At 40.9% G+C, this 19941-nt stretch overlaps 1 protein-coding gene across 1 annotated transcript in view; it reads left to right on the forward strand.

Moving 5' to 3' along the window:
- Positions 1-1097: 1097 nt before the first annotated feature.
- LOC131495870 (ankyrin repeat domain-containing protein 26-like) overlaps positions 1098-19941 on the forward strand; it is a 181545-nt gene continuing 162701 nt past the window's right edge. Inside the window, exons 1-4 of the mRNA XM_058701044.1 lie at positions 1098-1144; positions 4994-5030; positions 10445-10517; positions 18799-18889. Coding sequence (XP_058557027.1) covers positions 18802-18889 — 88 coding nt within the window. The 5' untranslated portion in view covers positions 1098-1144; positions 4994-5030; positions 10445-10517; positions 18799-18801. The remainder of the gene's footprint in view (positions 1145-4993; positions 5031-10444; positions 10518-18798; positions 18890-19941) is intronic.

Below are 19941 nucleotides of genomic sequence, written 5' to 3' on the forward strand. Positions count from 1 at the left end.
TCAACAGCAGTCTGTTAGAAGTCACAATAAAGGCTTCATCGATAGGAAATGGACAATGTTAGTTGAGAGAATATTGGGGGCGTTTGTAGTGAGGATGAGGATGAGAGTGGGAGTGGGAATTTTGGTAGTCAGAAAAGATCTGAGAGTGGCAAAAGGTGCCAAGTGAAAGATGAGAAGGCCCAGTCGTGTAGACCGTGGCGAGGGACATTCTGGACAGAGAGGACCACGGATCATCATTTTACTCCAACGCCTTAGAGAGACCAAGCTGTAGGAAGGCTCACTCCATCATCATAATCATTATTATTATTGTTGTGTGTAAAAAAGAAAATGTGCATAGTGAAATGAGTGCTTGGCACATTTTAGGTGACTGAGACATACATGTTCTTATACTTGCCGTTTGAATGCTTACTACACATTCTGAAGAGTTCCATACCTATATCTACATTGTTTCTGCTACTAGTTCATCACAATTTTAAGAAAAGTTTCTCTTCCAACCTTGCCGTTCGATCCAACCCTTCTTTCGTCAAGAAAAAGGTCAAGCCTGTGTTTACCTAAACGAAGCAGCAGCTTCGACAGTGTTTTGTTGATACACAACATGATATACTCCAAAGTTTCTGATCATGTGAGGTATGAATTGACACTGAAACAAATGTCTGCCATTTTATTAGAAGCAGTTTTCCTTTATAGCAAGTACACTTTTAAAGATTCTGTTTCAAAACTTATTTCAAATGTCCTTTCATTTTGGTCAGGAATGCAAAGGAAGGGGTTTTGTTAGTTCCTTTTTGAAATCTGCATACAAGCCAGGCTTCTGCCTTTGAAAGTATTTATTCTGGCCTTCCATGATCCGTTTAGAGAGTCAATAGCCAAATGAAGATTCAAAGGGACGCTGAATCAAGAGAGCATATATGAGGTTTTGTATTTAAATGTTTTGGTGTTCAATACGGTTTTCTTATTTGTAAGTCTGATTGTTATTAAAGTCATAAATTCAGATATTTTCTTGGAAAAGGATTAGGAAGTCTTCACGCAACTCATTACTGATGCTACTTTTAACAGAGTATGTCTGAGAAGCCCAACAAATATGTCCCTCATGACTCTGGAGCTGTGGATCAGAAAGGGCAAAGTATATTAAATGGACAAGTAGAAGGTAAGCACTGTATTTTATTCAAAGGTCATTTGACAGAATGTTGATTGAAAACAGGAATACTGATATATTCTAATATCTAAAGAAAACGGCCTGTTAAGTGCATAGGAAAGAGAAAGAGATGTGAAAAGGAGATAAGTTGCATATCGTATGTGGTGTCAGCAACAGATTAAATTGAGAGTGCCACCAAAGGAGCTAAATGACTAGTTCCCTTTCAAGACACTGGAAGGCCTAAGGAACCTCAGGAAAGAAGAGACGAGCCAAACAGGGAATGATGTGAATGGCGGAGACTACAGGGAGTAAATGAAGGAAAGTAAGCCGGTGTGTATTGTGTTTCTACTGGAAGGTGGTAAAATACACTAGTTCTTTAAAGGGAAGAGCAGACTATTTAAAATGCAGCAACACTATCAGGTGAGCTTCTCGTACCAGAATTTGCCAGAGTGGTATCCCCAAATGTTCCCACTCTTACTGTGATCCTCACTGTTGGCAAGACATTAAGGACTGACCTAGCTGATGATGCAGAGTTATGTCCTAACTACCATGGGTGAACATAAGCATTTGTAGTCAATGATAAATGTATATACGTTAATGCCTTATAAAATGGGGGTACTTCATACGGTAGTATCATTTAGGGCAAAATAAGAGAATTGGAAGGAGGGTCAGATAGGGAGACATCAAGATAACTCATCTGACATTTTGGATGCCGTATTTGTGGCTTTTGATTATTTTGGCAATAACTGCCTTTAATAGGTGAACTATATTTTTAATGTTCTAGGAACATAAGGGAAAGAAACAAAAGAACACTATAATCAGTAGTATGTTTTCATATTCTGTCTGACAGTTCTGATTGTTGTAGAATGATCCCTGTTACTTCTTTGATTCCTACCTGCCAGAAAAATGAACTAAGTCCTAGGTAGTTGGAGAAAATTAACTGATTTTTCATATTTCAGAGAACTTTTATATGGTAGAACATAGGGGCAATCACCAGGATTTGCTCTCTCTCTCTGTTTTTTTTTTTTCAGAGTAAAATAAGATTGTTGCTTGTTTCACACTTTCTGACATCATGATTTCATCTATTCCTTTTAAACCTTTCTTCAAATGGATAAATAGGGATGTAGGAATTTTCAAGGCAAATACCAAGAAAAGAGATTCCAGGAAAGGTATTCTGTGACATAACCTTCTGACTGTAACCACGTGAAAGACATCAACCGAAATAATAAAATTGCATATAATGCAGTTGTGTTAGAGGCATCCCAATGACACCCAGATTTGATTATTCACTAGAAGAGCTCACAGGACTCAGCATATAGTTGTAGTCATGCGTGTGGCTTGGTATGGGGACAGGCTAGAAAGGCCAATGAGCACCGAGCAATGGTGTATGGGGTGAAGGCCAGAGGAAAGCAAGCGCAGGCTTCCAGGAATCCTTTCTCTATGGAGTTAGCAGGATGTGCTAAATTCCTCCAGCATGAAATTAGGACAGCACAAGTGAAATGTTGTCTGCCAGTACGAGGCTTATGGATACTCAGTGCCCGAGGTTTTCATCAAATGCTAATCACATAGGCATCTTCTCCTTAGCATGTCCCCAAATTCCAGGTTTCCACCAAGGAAATCAAGTGTACAGCCTTAAGGACATTGCTTGTACCAGCACTTAGGCACAGTGAACCACTCTTAACCAGCTAGGGAATGGTGGGAACCCTCCTGAAATCCAAGATCCCAGGGAACCACCAAGGGCCAGTCATTCAAGTACGATGTTCTGAGGGTAGCCATCTTTGGCCTGCTGGATGAAATCTGTTCTGCATAGGAATTATAGCCCTGACGTCATTTTTGGTGGTGTCTTCAAATTTTGTTTTGCTAGCATGGAGCATGATGGCTACCATGGTACTGGTTTCAGTTTCATCATCCATATGAAGTAGGTATTTGTATAAAAATTACTAGGGCAATATGAGGTCATTATAATCTTTTTTTTATGTGATTAAGCTTTCATTATGATTCTTACGTATGATCAACATAATGATATTTGATTTAAAATTAGAATGAAAATCTCGTACTTATATGGAAAACCCAGGTTTGATTCCTATGGTGCTGAACCCCTGTTTATAGGTATAAGATTTTGGATCATATTCATCAATTGTTTTGTTGCCTAAGTATACAAATAACCGTTGTATTTTTGTGTTTTGTGTATGCACTTTCATACACTTCCAAATGGGAGACAGTACCCCTATTGTGTTACTTTGATCTCTATTTTAATGTTCAAGGTGACTGTATCATGAGTTGGTATATGCTAAGAGTAGCTTCAATGGAAACCATATTTTGTTGTTTTTGTTGTTTCATACATTTAATAAGCCTGATGTTTTACATCAGTTTTAAGTTCACAGCAAAATATAATAGGAAGTACAGAGAGTCTGCATATACCATACCATGCTCCCGTACACGCCTAGCCTCCCCTGTTGTTAACATCCTGCACGACAGTGGTCCATTTTTAGTAGGAATTTTTTATTTCAGTTCCTTGGTTTAGTTTTGAGTGAGAGAGCATGCATGCGTGTGAGCAGCCAAGGGGCAGAGGGAGAGGGGGGAAAGAATCCTGTGCTGTCAGCCCAGAGCCTGATGCAGGACTTGATCCCATGAACTCTGAGATCATGACCTGAGCTCAGATCCAGAGTTGGACGCTGAACCGACTGAGCCACCCAGGCACCCTGACAACAGTGGTGCATTTTCTATGGACACGAACTCTTCATTTGGAGGCCAAGTCTCTAATTTGCATTAGTGTTCAGCCTTGGTGTCATACGTTCTATGAGTCTTAACAAATGTGTAATGATGTGAATCCACCTTTGTGGTATCGTGTGAAAGAGTTCCACTGCCTTAAAAGTCCTCTGTGCCGTGCCCGTTTCTCCCTACATTCACCCCAACCCTTAGCTCCATAGCCTTGCTCTTTCCAGGTGTCATATAGTTAGAATCATAGAGTGGATGTCTTTGAATGTTTAGAAAGTGAAAATATCCTGGTAATTGAATGTAGGCATTCAAGATATTCTTTGCCCTTTGTTTTGTTTAGTTGCTCATCAGTAGAGGATCTGATGACCTCTGCCTTCCATGACAAAAAGTATGATTTCTCTAGCTGTGTGTCACCTAATGGGGAGGGTTGAGAAAAATGACCTCATGAACCACTACAGAGCACTCACATTGGGATCATCCTCCTCTGTGATGTGCGGCGGGTCTAGATAGACTCTCTAGCAATGGAAGGAGACAGCCTCAAGAGGTTAGAACTATATCAAAGTGGAATGCCAAATCTTTCCTTCTTACCTTACCATTGGAAATAAGGCCAGGGAGAGTCTGTTTGCTATTGTTTGGCCACGCTGCCAAGTACAATAGCTATAGAGCACACGTTGTGAGGGGGTGTTTCCTCCTAAAACTGAAGAGTGTCTGCTGAAGAGCTGGGGAAGTTCTGCCGTGTTACAGCAAAATAAAGATATTCTCTTTCAATTCCTCTAGTAGTGGAAGTCCAGAAAAATCATGCTAGCTTCAGTCTGACATTGTCAGCTCATGATAATCATTCTCCGAACGATACCCGTTTCCTCCAGTGTCACAGTGTCGGTCAGCGATGGCCATTGTAAACATCAGTTCCCCTGTAGGTGTCAAATTCTGATAAAACCCATTCTTGGTTTTGGTCAATATAGAGGAGAAAGTAAGATTTCTTAGTGCTTTAAGCCTACGAATGGTATAATTACCATTCAGTGTAGTGTGGTTTCCAGGTGTGGTCCGAAAGCAATACTTTTTGACAAATCATAAGCCGTACACTTGTAATTTTCCTCTATTTATCGATTGTCGATTTAACATGTATTTTGCTTTCTTCTTTAGGAGCAGATAAGAATGCTGAGGAAGATTCTAGAGCCAGGTAGGATTTTTATGGATTTGTAAAAATGACATTTGCTGGGGCACCCGGGTGGCTCAGTCGGTTAAGGGTGTGACTCTTGATTTCAACTGAGGTTTGTGAGTTCAAGCCCCACGTTGGGTTTTGCGCTGACAGCCTCCTTGGGATATCTTTCCCGATTTCTGTGGGCACTCACTCTCAAAGTATAAAGGAATGAAATGAAATGAAACGGATAATGAAAGGAAAGGAAAGGGAATGAATGAACTGAAAATTATGTGTCTCCTAAGGGAACGCAGAGAACAAAAGCAGTTGTTGCGTGTTCTACACTGGACCAGACACTATATCCTATGGGTAACATCTGTTCCGTTATATAGTCATTGTATAGCTTTGCCAAGTAGCTGTGCTATTGTAGCCTACATTTTATTATTTTGTCAACTGTGGTTCAGGGAGGTTGATGACTCGACCATGATTCCATAGTTCACGGGTTGCTGAGGGGCTTTGCCCATCAGCCCGTGAAGCTTCCACATCCATTCCCTGGTTCCTCAGCAGCACTGAGATGAAGATACAGATCCTAGGGCAGATCAACTCAGAATGTCAAAGGTAATGATGTCGGAACACTAATTTAGGGTTTGCTTAAGAACCCAGGTTAGTCCAAGCATTTGGCCTCATATATTTGACCACCAGTGCCAACAAAAGTCATTAGTGCAGTGGTAACTAGTCCCTTGTTTTTACCATCCGAGATTTTAGGGTGGATGTCAGCTATGGCCATGGTGTCAAGGCTTTTACATAAAAAGCAAGATGTCGTCAGGCAACTCCTTAGATGTAGTGATATCCCCTCTTCTTGAGACAAATGAGTTTTCTGTAAGGGAAGGATATCTAGTTGTAGACCATGTTACATTAATTAAACTCACTCTCTATTTCGAGAATATTGCTATATGATTCTCTGTTGCCTAAGTTCCCAGGCTGGTTTCCCTTTGGGCTAGTATCCTTGTCTAGTTCTAAGAAGCTTTTTGGTTTTTTTGGAGTTGTTTTTTTTTTCCAATGACTTTTTGTACTGTGTTTTTGCCTTTTGACTTTCTTCTCTTTTTTCCTTGGTATTTCTTCTTCTTTTTTTTTTTCCAATAATTTTCCCACTTCTTCCAGCTAAGGACTCTCCATTTTTCCAGAGGCCAAATCAAAAGCACTTAGAGTCTCCAGATGTAGGGATCCTCAGAGATTAATTCTTCAAAACACCCTCTGGTGTGTCAACCTATGTTTAACCTCCTTGCCCAATGGTTGTTTCCCTGGAGAATTTGAAACTCAAAAGAGATTGAAGTGACCTATTGGGATATGATAAGTGACAGAAATGCGACTTAAATTCTGGTTTTCTTTCTTTCTTTTTTTCTTTCTTTCTTTCTTTCTTTCTTTCTTTCTTTCTTTCTTTCTTCTTTCTTTCTTTCCTTTCTTCCTTCTTTTATTGTCTTGATCTTGCAGGCAACTGTTTTAATAATAGAAGCCTGGGGAGTGGGTCTAATGAATACAATGAAGGAGGGTAAGAATCGAATTAGCAGAGGAGACCAGGTTTCAAGGAGAACAACACTGAGTTGGTTAGGAATACGAGTTTGAGAAAAGATGTCAGAATATGGGGGGTTATGCCAAGTGAGATAAAGGTGAATGACAGGAATGAAGGACCCAGGATTAGGGGAGTTGTTTAGAAAGACATATTCAAATAGAGAGTTCAAGAGGGTCGTGACCAGGTTTCTGCTTTTGTGTGTGTTGGTTTCATTGAAGGTGCGAGCATACCTCAGATTTTCTGATGAGAGAGATTAAAAATCATTTGAGCTTCTGGGCAGAGTCTGTTTACAGCAGATAGAAATATGATATCCCCTACTTCCACCCCAACTGAGGGAGGATAGCTTAGATCCTCTCAAGGAATTGGGGGTGGGGGTGGAGATTCCGAACATCAGAGATGTATGGCCCAAGGCAAGCTGTCTCCTCACTCCACCTCTTTTCCTCAATCTGTGATGCCCTTCCCATGTACTTGTAGGGCTGGGCAGGGGTAGGTCTGACTTGTCAAATCAGTAAGGGAGCTTCATCTGGATCGGTGATAACATGCCTATGTTGAGGTGACTGTGTGGATGAGTGAGACTCCCAATTCGCTTGTTCTCCAGGAGCAGGACATGGTTCTTACCCTCGGTCATTGGAGCCCATCCTTGTTGTAGGAGTGTATGGCTTCATAGGCTAAAGATTGAAAGGTTGGGGAATGCCACAGAACCGTGCCAAAGAGTGATGTAGGAGTGGGATCTCATAGGGAAGAAAATATTCAGGCAGCGTATAGAGAAATAGAGGCACAACTACCGGGACCATTTTGATCACAATCTCCCTCCTTGGGTAGCTGAATGCCCCTGAAGGCTTGGAGTGTCTTGCTAGTTATTATGGACCTAAATAAGGCAAGACCAGTGTGGGAACAAAGTTGGCCTTGGGAACTTTGAGTCTGTCAATCTCTAGTTAGTACTACCACTCATAACGTAGAAACCTAAACTTTGATACGTTTACTTAAACGGAGGTCTACGTGACACACAATGTAATATGTGATGCAACAACTCTGGATGTTTCACCGTGATCGCCATAAGCGTAGCTCCCATCTGTCAATGTATGAGGCTATTAGGATACCACTGACTAGATTCCCTATGCTGTACCTTTGAGCCTTGTGATTTATTCATTCTATAACTGGAACCCTGAACTTCCCTCTCCCCTTCCCCCATTTTGTCCATCCCCCCACCTCCCCTCCCTTCTGGCAAGAGTCAAATCTCTGCATTTATGGTTCTGTTTCTGCTTTTGCTCTGTTTGTTCATTTATTCCCCTTTTTACATTCTGCACAGAAGTGAAATCATATAGGATTTGTGTTTCTCTGTCTGACTTATTTCACTTACCCTCATGCCATCTAGGTACATCCATGATGTTGCAGATGGCAGGATCTCATTCTCATTTAGAGCTGTATAATATTTCATTGTGTGTGTGTGTGTGTGTGTGTGTGTTGTCTCTTCATGTATTGGTGGACACTTGGGTTGCTTCCATATCTTGTCTATTGTAAATAATGCTATAATAAAGATAGGGGTGCGTATATCTTTTCAAATTAGTATTTCCATTTCCCTTGGGTAAATAAATACCCAGTAGTGGAATCACTGGATCCTATGGTATTTGTGTTTTTAATTTGTTGAGGCCCCTCCATACTGGCTTTCACTGCGGCGATACCAATTTACATCCCATGACCGGTGCACAAGGGTTGTTTTTTCTCCACACCCTGAGCTACCCTTGTTGTTTCCTGTGTGTGGAGACTGAGCCATTCTGACAGATGTGAGGTGAGACGTCATTGTGGTAAGGTTTACACATTTAATTTTCAACCATTTCAGAGCATTCCCTGCCTGTCATATTTGGTTATGGAAACTGAGACTGGGTCTTTCCTGGAGATTTCACAGGTTAGGAGAGGTCGAGGCCAAATAGAGAACAGAAAGCTTTTTTTAAAACAGGGTCCAAATTGTGAAAGACCTGTACTCTGGAAACCGTAAAACACTGATGAAGGAAATTGAAGGTGACGGAAAGAAAGAGAAAGACATCCGATGCTCACAGATGGGAAGAATACATATTTTTAAAGTGTCTACACTACCCAAAGCCATCGACAGATGTCATGCAATCCCTGTCAACATACCAACAGCATTTGTCACAGAGCTACACAAACAATCCTAAACGTTGTATAGAACCACAAAAGACGTTGAATGGCCAAAGCAACATTGAAAACGAAGAAACCTGGAGGTATCGCAATCTCAGCTTTCAAGTTCTATTCCAAAGCTGTAGTATTCCAAACAGTATGGTGGGTACTGGCGTACAAAATAGCCTCATCGCTCAGTGGAATAGGACCGCAAACCCAGACATAAATCCACCACTGTATGGTCAGTTCATCTTCCACAAACAGGAAAGACTATCCAGTGGGGAAAAGGCAGTCTCTTCACCAAATGGTGTGGGGACAACTGGACAAGCCACATGCCAAAGAATGAACCTGGACCAATTTCTCTACCATATCCACAAATAAACTCAAAATGAATTAAAGACCTAAGTGTGAGACTTGAAACCATAAAAAAAAAAAAAAAATCCTTGACGAGAACACAGGCCGTCATTTCTCAAACTTTGGCTGTAGCCACATTTTACTAGTTATGTCTCTTGAGCCAAGGGAAATAAAGCAAGAATAAAGTTTGGGGACTATATCAACCTACGAAGCTTTTGCACAGTGAAGGAAACAGTCAAACCTGAAAGGCAACCTCTGGAATGGGAGAACAAATTTGGAAATATTTGGCAAATCCAGTAAAGGGTTAGTATCCACAATGTCTAAAAACTTGACACATGTCAACATCACCCCCCTCCAAAAAAGCCCAGTTTACCAATGAGCAGTACACATAACCAGACCCTTTTCCAACGACAACATACAGATGGTCAACAGACACATGAAAAGATGCTCCCCCAAACTACAACGAGATACCACGTCACACCTGTCAGAATGGCTACACTCCAAGACACAAGAAGCTAGTGTTCGCGAGGATGTGGAGACAAAGGAAACCTCTTGCACCGTTGGTGGAAATGCAAATGGGTGCGGCCCCTGTGGAAAACAGTATGCAGGTTCCTCAAAAAATTAAAAACAGAACTCTCCTATGATCCAGTAATTGCACTACTGGATACTACCCAAGAGAATACAAAAACATGAATTCCACGGGACACACGCACTCCTGTGTTTATTGCGGCATTATTTCCAACAGCCAGCGCAAGCGTCCATTGACAGCTGAGTGAACGAAGAAGAAGCCCTACATGAATGTATGTGTGTGTGTATATGTATATCCATACACACACACACACACACGCACACACACATGCACACACACACACTGTAATATTACTCAATCATAAAACAATGAAATCTTGCCATTTGCAATCACCTGGATGGAGCCTGAGGGTAGTATGGTAAGCAAAGTCAGGGAAAGACAAATACCATATGATTTTACTCATGTAGCACTTAAGAAACAACAAACGAGCAAAGGGAGGAAACAAAAGGGGAGACAAACCAAGAAATAGGCTCTTAACTGCAGAGAAGAAACGGATGGTTGTGGAGAGCAGGTGAGTGGTGGGAAAGGTGAAAGAGATGATGGGGATGAAGGAGTGCCCTTGTCATGATGAGCACGGGGTGAGTATGGAGTTGGTGAATCACTATATTGTACAACTTAAACTACTATAACTCTGGATGTTTCTATTACTGGAATTAAAATAAAACTTAATGACAAAACCAGAGGCCAACTTTTCATTATACCAAGAAACTTCGTGGAATAAACAGATAGGTGACCTTTCCCTTAACTTTTTTAAATTTTGTTTTTAAATGAATGAACATGTTTTTGTTGTATTTTTTTGCTCTAAAGGCTTTCTGACAAACCTGGTCCTGACGATTCATGGTCTACCTCATCTAGCGAAGACTTAGATTTTGGTACCAAGGTAAAGTACCCTCCCGTGAAACTCACTTTCCTGCTCTGAATTGAGTTTTCTCCCTTATTCACTCTGAAAATTTAAGAGGAGCCTGTGTATCATCATTTTATGTGTGTCATGGAAAGTTAGCAAGGACAAACCACTCTACAGATACATGACGCGTTGAATGTTTTGTTTTGTTTTGTTTTGTTGTACTTTGGTAAATCCTACAGGTGGAGGCTGATAAATGAATGGGCTGGAAAATATATAATGACCGTCAAATTATATTGGGAAAAGCTTTCCCACAATGGAGGCAATATGACGTTTGCTTAAGGATAAGGATTCTTACTGTGATCATAACATGACTGCTAATACTCATGCCTAAATGAAACCTGATTGGGTCCAAGTATCTATTGTAGGTTGCCCCCCGCCCCGGGCACGTTTTATTTTGGTGAGATACAGCATTTTCCTTTGGCTCTATCCTTTGTTCTCCATTTAGAATAAAATCATATTAGAAAATGTAGAAATTTAGATGTTTACATTATTTCTCAACATTTACCTTACAAAGGTGTTCTCCTGTAGTTTTGAAATAACTCCATGAGGGGTAAGTTAAAATTGTGCATCTCCCCGAAGAATACGTATTTTGCTGAAAAGAGTAGCTCTATGGGCAGAGGCTCTTCATAGCCAAGGTGTCAAATTTCTAATTTCAGAAATCTTGCCCATTCTAGCTTTGAACACTATCTCCTCCTAGTCCTTGTGTCAGATTCTAAAATTTAAAGTTTCAGACATCTGATATTTGTTTCAGTATTCATTTCAAAGCCCCTAAATCATGATAAGCTCCTGGAGGTTAGGGAACGCACTGGTTTGACTCCTGGAGCTCCTAAAATAAAGTCTTGCTTGGAAGAAGCAATGTCATGGTTTTTGAATGTGAACAAATGAGTAGGGAAATGGAATTCCGTAGAATGGAGTTTGAAAAGTAACCAAATACGCATGATATATCACAATTAAATATGTGAAGTTAAAAAGTCAGGCTTCAGTTTATATTCCGTTTTAGTGTTTAACATGTATACACGCAAATGAATTCTATTGAGGAAATCAGGAGTTACATAAGAAAGAAGGTTACAGTCTATTTTTAGTATCCTCCCATTGTGAGCTTAGAATTGCAGAGAAAAAGTCCTCAGCCTTTGTTTGTTTAACCCCATCTGTGTCCCATTACCTACATCCTTTGAAGGTTCCCATTTCTTCCTAGAATTCTCATTCCCAATTCTTTCTCCATAGTGAATGTTGACGTGTTAGGAACCTCTCTTTTTCTGTTCTTTTGTTAGTCTAGTAATAATTTCTAGCTTTTCGGAAGCGAAAGATGCCAGGAATTGAACAATGTATTTATAGTGAAAAAAATTAAATTCTTTATTACAGTATTTATAACCAGATAACTGTAGAGTGATAAGAGTCAGTATTATTAGGGATATACTGTGAGTCAAAGCCTCTCTTTTACATAAATATTATATAGACAGATACATAGGTAGATGGATATGGATATAGATAGATAGATAGATAGATATAGATAGATAGTTATAGGTAGAGATATATATAATATACACATATATACACATATATATTTACACATATATAAATACACACTTATATGTATACATATTTATGTTCACCTAAACGTACACACACACACACACACACACATATATATATATATATATATATATATATATATATATATATATACATATCACACATATATAAAGACATATATTTTTAAAAGGTTTAAAAGGGACTATTTTTCATAGTATATTCCCAATCCTACTTATGTACCTGTTGAAAAATGTATGTTGTTTCCACTTGCCTTCTTTGGCTCACATTTTTCCTTTTCTTTTTTGTCTTAAGCTCATGCTTGATTGATTGGTCATTTGTTTTTGTTTTTGTTTTTGTTTCCTTTTTCCCTCTTCTCACCCCGTGCTTTTTACGGTATTTTCAAAATTTTTTCAAAGTTTATTTATTTTTGAGACAGAGAGAGACACAGAGTGCAAGCGGGGTAGGGGCAGAGACAGAGAGAGACACAGAATCCAAAGCAGGCTGCAGGCTCCGAGCTGTCAACACAGAGCTCAAAGTGGGGCTGATAACCACAAACCGTGAGATCATGACTCATGAGCTGAAGGTGGATGCTGAACTCACTGTGCCACATATGTGTTCCCCGCACCAGGCTCGTTTTTAATGGTTTACCCCTACCCTAATTTGTCCTTGCAGAAACGATTTCTTTAGTGTCTGTTCTTTTAGTACATCACTTTCTGTCAACTCCATTGTCAACATATTGGTTATGGAATTCTACTGTCTGTGTGTGGTTTCCATCCAGGACTCGTTGCCCCACAAGGTTTATTATTCTTGTTTTTCTCTTTCTTGGAAGGGGCTGAGCTAAATGTTTTTGAAATGTTTGCATTTCTCTTGGAAAGGGAGGGAGAGAGAGAAAGAATGAGCAAGTGCTCGTTGTTGTGATCTGACAGTATGCAAGGTATGATCTCAGTCCTTTTATATTTGTGGAGGGCTGTTTTGTGACCCAGGATGTCACTTGGAGACATTGGAGAATGTTCTATATGCACTTAAGAAGAATGTGCGTTCTACTGCTGTTGGGTGAAAAGATCTTAATATATCGGTGTTGATACCCATGTATATAAATGTATATATATGAGGCCAATATATATCTATGTATATCTGAATACATCTGGTCCAGTGACACATTGGATCAGTGTTTCCTTACTGATTTTCTGCCTTGACGATCCACCTTTTGCCATGAGTGGAGTCTTAAAGTCGTCTACAATCATGGTATTTGTATGTATACATTTAATCATGTTTGTGAGTAATCGATTCATACGTGTGGGCGTTTCACTTTGGGGCCATAAACATTTGCAGTTGTTAGCTCCTCTTGATGGATAGACCCCTTAATTACGACCCAATGCCCTTCTGAATCTGTTACTACAGTCTCTGGTTTAAAATCTAGTCTGTCTGGTGGAAGTGTGGCGACTCCAGCTTTCTTTTGACTTCTAGTAGCATGATAGGTGGTTCCGCATACCTTCACTTTGAACCTGGAGGTGTCCTGGGGTCTAAAATCAGTTTCTTGTTGACAACATATAGATGGATCTTGTTGTTTGGTTTTGTTTTGTGTTTTACCCATTCTGATTCCCTTTGTCTTTTGACTGGGGCATTGAGTCCATTCACATTCAGAGTGATTAGTTAAAGATATGGATTTAGTGTCATTGTGTTATCTGAAGGTTTCATGCTTTTGGTGAGGCCTCTGGTCCTTTGTAGTCTCTGCTGCTTTCCACTCACAGAGTCGCCCGTTAGGATCTCCCGCAGGGCTGGTTTAGTGGTCATGAACTCCATGAGGTGTTGTTTGTCTGGGAAAGCCTTTCTCTCTCTTTCTATTCTAAATGTCAGCCTTGCCTGGGAAGGGATTCTTCGCCGCAGATGTTCCCATTCAGCACATTGACCGTTTCCTACCCCTCCCTTCTGCCCTGCCAAGTTTCTTTGGACAGGCCTGCTGCTAGCCTTACGTGTCTTCCCTTGTCGATTAAGACCCGTTTGTCCCTAGCTGCTTTCAGAATCCTCTCCTTATCTTTGTAGTTTTCCAGTTTCGCTATGGCATGTCGTGGTGTTGACCTGGGTTTGTTGATTTGGAAAGGAATTCTCTGTGCCGCCAGGACTTGGATGCCCGTTTCCTTCCCCAGATGAGGGAAGCTCTCAGCTATAAGTTGTTCCAAAAAAACCTTCTGCCCCTTTCTCTCACTCTTCTTCTTCTGGGACTCCTAGGATGTGGCTAATATTTCATCTCACTGAATCACGTAGGTCTCTAGTACCTGCCTCGTGATCTAGTCATTTCCTTCCTTTCCTTTCCCTGCTTCATCTTTGTCCACAATTGTATCTTCTGTTTCACCGATTCTGTCTGCTGCTTCTCCCGTCCTTGCTGTCACTGCATCTAGTTTACTTTGTATCTCCTTTACACCATTTCATGTTCAGCGTTCATCGTGACGATTCCTTAGGTCCTTGATCTCTGAAGCAGGAGATTGTCTGCTGTCTTCTATGCGTGGTTTCAAGCGCAACTATGCGTCTTATGAGTGTCATTCCAAAAATGTGCTCACCTATATGGTTTCTGTCTCTTTTGCGCCCTTCTCTGGCTGTCCTTTCTTCCCGGAATTTTTTTTGAGGGGAATTCTCCGATTTCGTCGTTTTGGCTAGATTCCTGCCCTTTATGTGTGTTAATCGCTTGTTCTGTGTCCCACACCTGCGAGTACTACTGTAATAAAAAGAGCCCCTACACTGTCCAGGGCCTGGCAGTTGAACAAATTTTTTTTGAGTGTGTTGTGTGCACTCTTTGGGTGCGTCTTTGGCTGCTGTCCTCGCTACTTGGAGTGGCGGTTTGGGCCTTCCACCAGGTGTGCTTTGATTTGTTTGTTGAAGTAATCCTGGAAAAAAGGGGAAGAAGGTGGGGAAGAATCCTTAGCCCAAACAAAAAGAGAAATGACTGGAGTTGAAAAAAAGACCAGGAAGTGACTCAAAGGAGCTATAGGGCTTAATCCAGAAAGAGAGGGAGGAAAATGAAGAAGGAGATCTAGAAAAGTATAGAGAAAATGTACAATCAAACAAACAAAGAACCAGAACAGAGGAACAAAGGAAAAAAATATATAGATATATCTCTATATATCTATGTATAGATATATAGGTATATATTAAGATATATAGATAAATGTAGATATATAATTAGTTTTGACCCACGTGAACTCGAGACTACTAGGCTGTTTCCAAAGGGAGAAGGGGAAAGAGGAGAGTAGAAAGAGAAAAAAGGGAAAAGAGAAGAAAGGGAAAGCAAAGGAAAGAAAAGATGGGCGCTTGGGTGGCTCAGTAGGTGAAGCGTCTGACTCTTGAATTTGGCTCACGTCATGTTGTCACTGTGGGTGGGTTCGGAACCCCCAACAGGTTCTGCAGTGAGAGCATGGATCCTGCTCGGATTCTCTCTCTCTCCCTCTCTCTGCATCTCTTCTGCTTGATCACTCACTCTCTCTCTCTCAAAATAAAGAAATAAACATTAAAAAAGAAAAGGAAAGACAAAAGAATAATAACTCAAATGAAAACAAACAAACAAACAAACAAACAAACAAACTAAGATAGAAAACCGGAGGAGAGTTGTCTATTGGTGCCTGGGACCGGTGGCTGTGCTGGTCTAGAGCAGGGGCTGTCTGGTCCCATCAGTGTCAGTCTCACTCCTATAGAGAAGCAGTTACGAGGCACAGAGTGTCAGGGTTTGGTGTAATGGGCCTGCCTTCACTGAGGCTCACTGTCCATTCCCTGAAGCCCCACGATGTTGGTCATGGGGAGAGACATGGCGACACCCCATCTATCCTGCCCACACGAGGTGTCTCAAAACTCACTGTTTAGGCTATCCTCACGGAATAGCCTGGGGAGCTGGCTTGCCTTGCTGCACAGTCCCCTGTGCCACCCGAGCACTGAGCTGGGATTCAAAACCCTGTAGGATCCCGCTTTGCTCGGACCTGGTAGTGGAGTTGCGCCACTCTGCCCAGTGGACAGAGGGCCTCTGGCTCGTGCCTGCATGGTCTTTTTCCCTTGGGCAGGGCAATACCTCCCCTTTCCACCATACTCAAGGTGTTCTCTCCCAGGGTAGCCCTGAGATTGCTACCAAGCCTAGGGGCGGCTCCCTCCCCACCAGGCATGGGAGGTGGTAGCTCTGGTCGAGAGAAAGTGTGGCCGCCTTGAAAATTCTGTTTTTTACCCTCTAAGGCTGTTTTCCAAAGTAGAAACTGGCTCTCTGGACCTCTCCTTGGTCTGTGGTCCGGACAGGCTTTCTCATATCCAAATGCACGTCCCACAGCCTCTCTCTGTCTCTGCCTTCCTTTCGTTTCTCCACCAAAGGCCTTCCCCCACTCCATGCCTGTGCTGCCCATTTTATTTCTCCCAATTCTCATACACACCCTTCTGTCCCGCCAAGCTGTCACTCTGCACCTGTGGAGATTTTTCTGTCCCTCTGCAGCCTGTATTCCTGGTATTCCAAGTGTTGTGACCTCAATACTGCTGTGTTTGAGGGACAAGGGGAATTCTGATCCCCTCCCCTGCCATCTTAACTCCCCCCTCCACCTTTTGCTTTGCTTTTCGCAATTTCAAAGTTGGCTGCCTAATCGACTAAGTCACCCAGGCCCCCCAAAGAATACTTGTTTTCGATGGGAAGATGTTCAAAGGCCAATAAAATGGCCCTTGTGTCCAGAAAAGAATGGAAAGTTAGAATGGGTTTTTGATGTTCTCATTTGGGGCTATAATAAGTTCCCGTAAGCTCTTAGCGATGACATCATAAAGGTATACATTTGACCCTTGAACAAGATGCGTTTGGAATGTGGGAGTCCACATACATACAGATTTTTTTCAATAAATACAGTACCATCCTGTAAACATATTTTCTCTTCCTTATGATTTTCTTTTTCATCTTGTTTTTTTTTTAATTATTCATTTTGGGAGAGTGAGAGAGGACAGAGCACGTGAGTAGGGAAGTGGGGACAGAGAGAGAATTTTCATCAGGCTCCACACTGTCAGCGTTCAACTCAGGAAGTATAGATCATGACTTGAGCCAAAGTCAAGAGCCTGACCCTGAACCGACAGTGCCACCCAGCACCCCTTCCTTACGATTTTCTTAGTAACCTTTCCTTCAGTTTATAGTGTAAAAATACAGTATGTAATACATATAACAGGGAAAACATGCATTAATCGACTGTGTATATTGTTGGTAAGCTCAGCATTCTGTTATCCTAACCCTGACCTCCCACGCTCAGTTTACAGAGTCAATGGCCAAATTAGGCCGAAAAGGTAGATTAGACCTAGAGAGCATATACAAGCAATTCTGCTTTAACGTTCTGGTTTTCAATACATATATACTTTTTGATTTTTAAGTGTGATTGCTTTTAAAGTAGGAAATTCAGTAGGAATTTTTGTTTTTTTTTTATTTGGTTTTGAGGTTTCAAAAGATATTTGTGGATTGTCGAGGGCATGGCCATCAGAGCCCGTAACCCTTGCTTTGTTCAAGGGCCAACGGTATAGTGATTGGGTACTTTTGAGATCTTCTCAGTGAGATTAGTGTAAATGTTTTGACCTTAATTAATTGGTCCTTGTATACTGAGTACGTACCAAGCAGTTAGCTGCTGAGTGTACAAGTGGAGGGTTTAGGTTGTTGTGGTCGGAGCAGAAAAGTAAGTCAACAGCAGTCTGTTAGAAGTCACAATAAAGGCTTCATCGATAGGAAATGGACAATGTTAGTTGAGAGAATATTGGGGGTGTTTGTAGTGAGGATGAGGATGAGAGTGGGAGTGGGAATTTTGGTAGTCAGAAAAGATCTGAGAGTGGCAAAAGGTGCCAAGTGAAAGATGAGAAGGCCCAGTCGTGTAGACCGTGGCGAGGGACATTCTGGACAGAGAGGACCACGGATCATCATTTTACTCCAACGCCTTAGAGTGACCAAGCTGTAGGAAGGCTCACTCCATCATCATAATCCTTATTATTATTGTTGTGTGTAAAAAAGAAAATGTGCATAGTGAAATGAGTGCTTGGCACATTTTAGGTGACTGAGACATACATGTTCTTATACTTGCCGTTTGAATGCTTACTACACATTCTGAAGAGTTCCATACCTATATCTACATTGTTTCTGCTACTAGTTCATCACAATTTTAAGAAAAGTTTCTCTTCCAACCTTGCCGTTCGATCCAACCCTTCTTTCGTCAAGAAAAAGGTCAAGCCTGTGTTTACCTAAACGAAGCAGCAGCTTCGACAGTGTTTTGTTGATACACAACATGATATACTCCAAAGTTTCTGATCATGTGAGGTATGAATTGACACTGAAACAAATGCCTGCCATTTTATTAGAAGCAGTTTTCCTTTATAGCAAGTACACTTTTAAAGATTCTGTTTCAAAACTTATTTCAAATGTCCTTTCATTTTGGTCAGGAATGCAAAGGAAGGGGTTTTGTTAGTTCCTTTTTGAAATCTGCATACAAGCCAGGCTTCTGCCTTTGAAAGTATTTATTCTGGCCTTCCATGATCCGTTTAGAGAGTCAATAGCCAAATGAAGATTCAAAGGGACGCTGAATCAAGAGAGCATATATGAGGTTTTGTATTTAAATGTTTTGGTGTTCAATACGGTTTTCTTATTTGTAAGTCTGATTGTTATTAAAGTCATAAATTCAGATATTTTCTTGGAAAAGGATTAGGAAGTCTTCACGCAACTCATTACTGATGCTACTTTTAACAGAGTATGTCTGAGAAGCCCAACAAATATGTCCCTCATGTCTCTGGAGCTGTGGATCAGAAAGGGCAAAGTATATTAAATGGACAAGTAGAAGGTAAGCACTGTATTTTATTCAAAGGTCATTTGACAGAATGTTGATTGAAAACAGGAATACTGATATATTCTAATATCTAAAGAAAACGGCCTGTTAAGTGCATAGGAAAGAGAAAGAGATGTGAAAAGGAGATAAGTTGCATATCGTATGTGGTGTCAGCAACAGATTAAATTGAGAGTGCCACCAAAGGAGCTAAATGACTAGTTCCCTTTCAAGACACTGGAAGGCCTAAGGAACCTCAGGAAAGAAGAGACGAGCCAAACAGGGAATGATGTGAATGGCGGAGACTACAGGGAGTAAATGAAGGAAAGTAAGCCGGTGTGTATTGTGTTTCTACTGGAAGGTGGTAAAATACACTAGTTCTTTAAAGGGAAGAGCAGACTATTTAAAATGCAGCAACACTATCAGGTGAGCTTCTCGTACCAGAATTTGCCAGAGTGGTATCCCCAAATGTTCCCACTCTTACTGTGATCCTCACTGTTGGCAAGACATTAAGGACTGACCTAGCTGATGATGCAGAGTTATGTCCTAACTACCATGGGTGAACATAAGCATTTGTAGTCAATGATAAATGTATATACGTTAATGCCTTATAAAATGGGGGTACTTCATACGGTAGTATCATTTAGGGCAAAATAAGAGAATTGGAAGGAGGGTCAGATAGGGAGACATCAAGATAACTCATCTGACATTTTGGATGCCGTATTTGTGGCTTTTGATTATTTTGGCAATAACTGCCTTTAATAGGTGAACTATATTTTTAATGTTCTAGGAACATAAGGGAAAGAAACAAAAGAACACTATAATCAGTAGTATGTTTTCATATTCTGTCTGACAGTTCTGATTGTTGTAGAATGATCCCTGTTACTTCTTTGATTCCTACCTGCCAGAAAAATGAACTAAGTCCTAGGTAGTTGGAGAAAATTAACTGATTTTTCATATTTCAGAGAACTTTTATATGGTAGAACATAGGGGCAATCACCAGGATTTGCTCTCTCTCTCTGTTTTTTTTTTTTCAGAGTAAAATAAGATTGTTGCTTGTTTCACACTTT

The sequence above is a fragment of the Neofelis nebulosa genome, chromosome 15, assembly GCF_028018385.1.
Source record: "Neofelis nebulosa isolate mNeoNeb1 chromosome 15, mNeoNeb1.pri, whole genome shotgun sequence".
Lineage (NCBI taxonomy): Eukaryota > Metazoa > Chordata > Mammalia > Carnivora > Felidae > Neofelis > Neofelis nebulosa.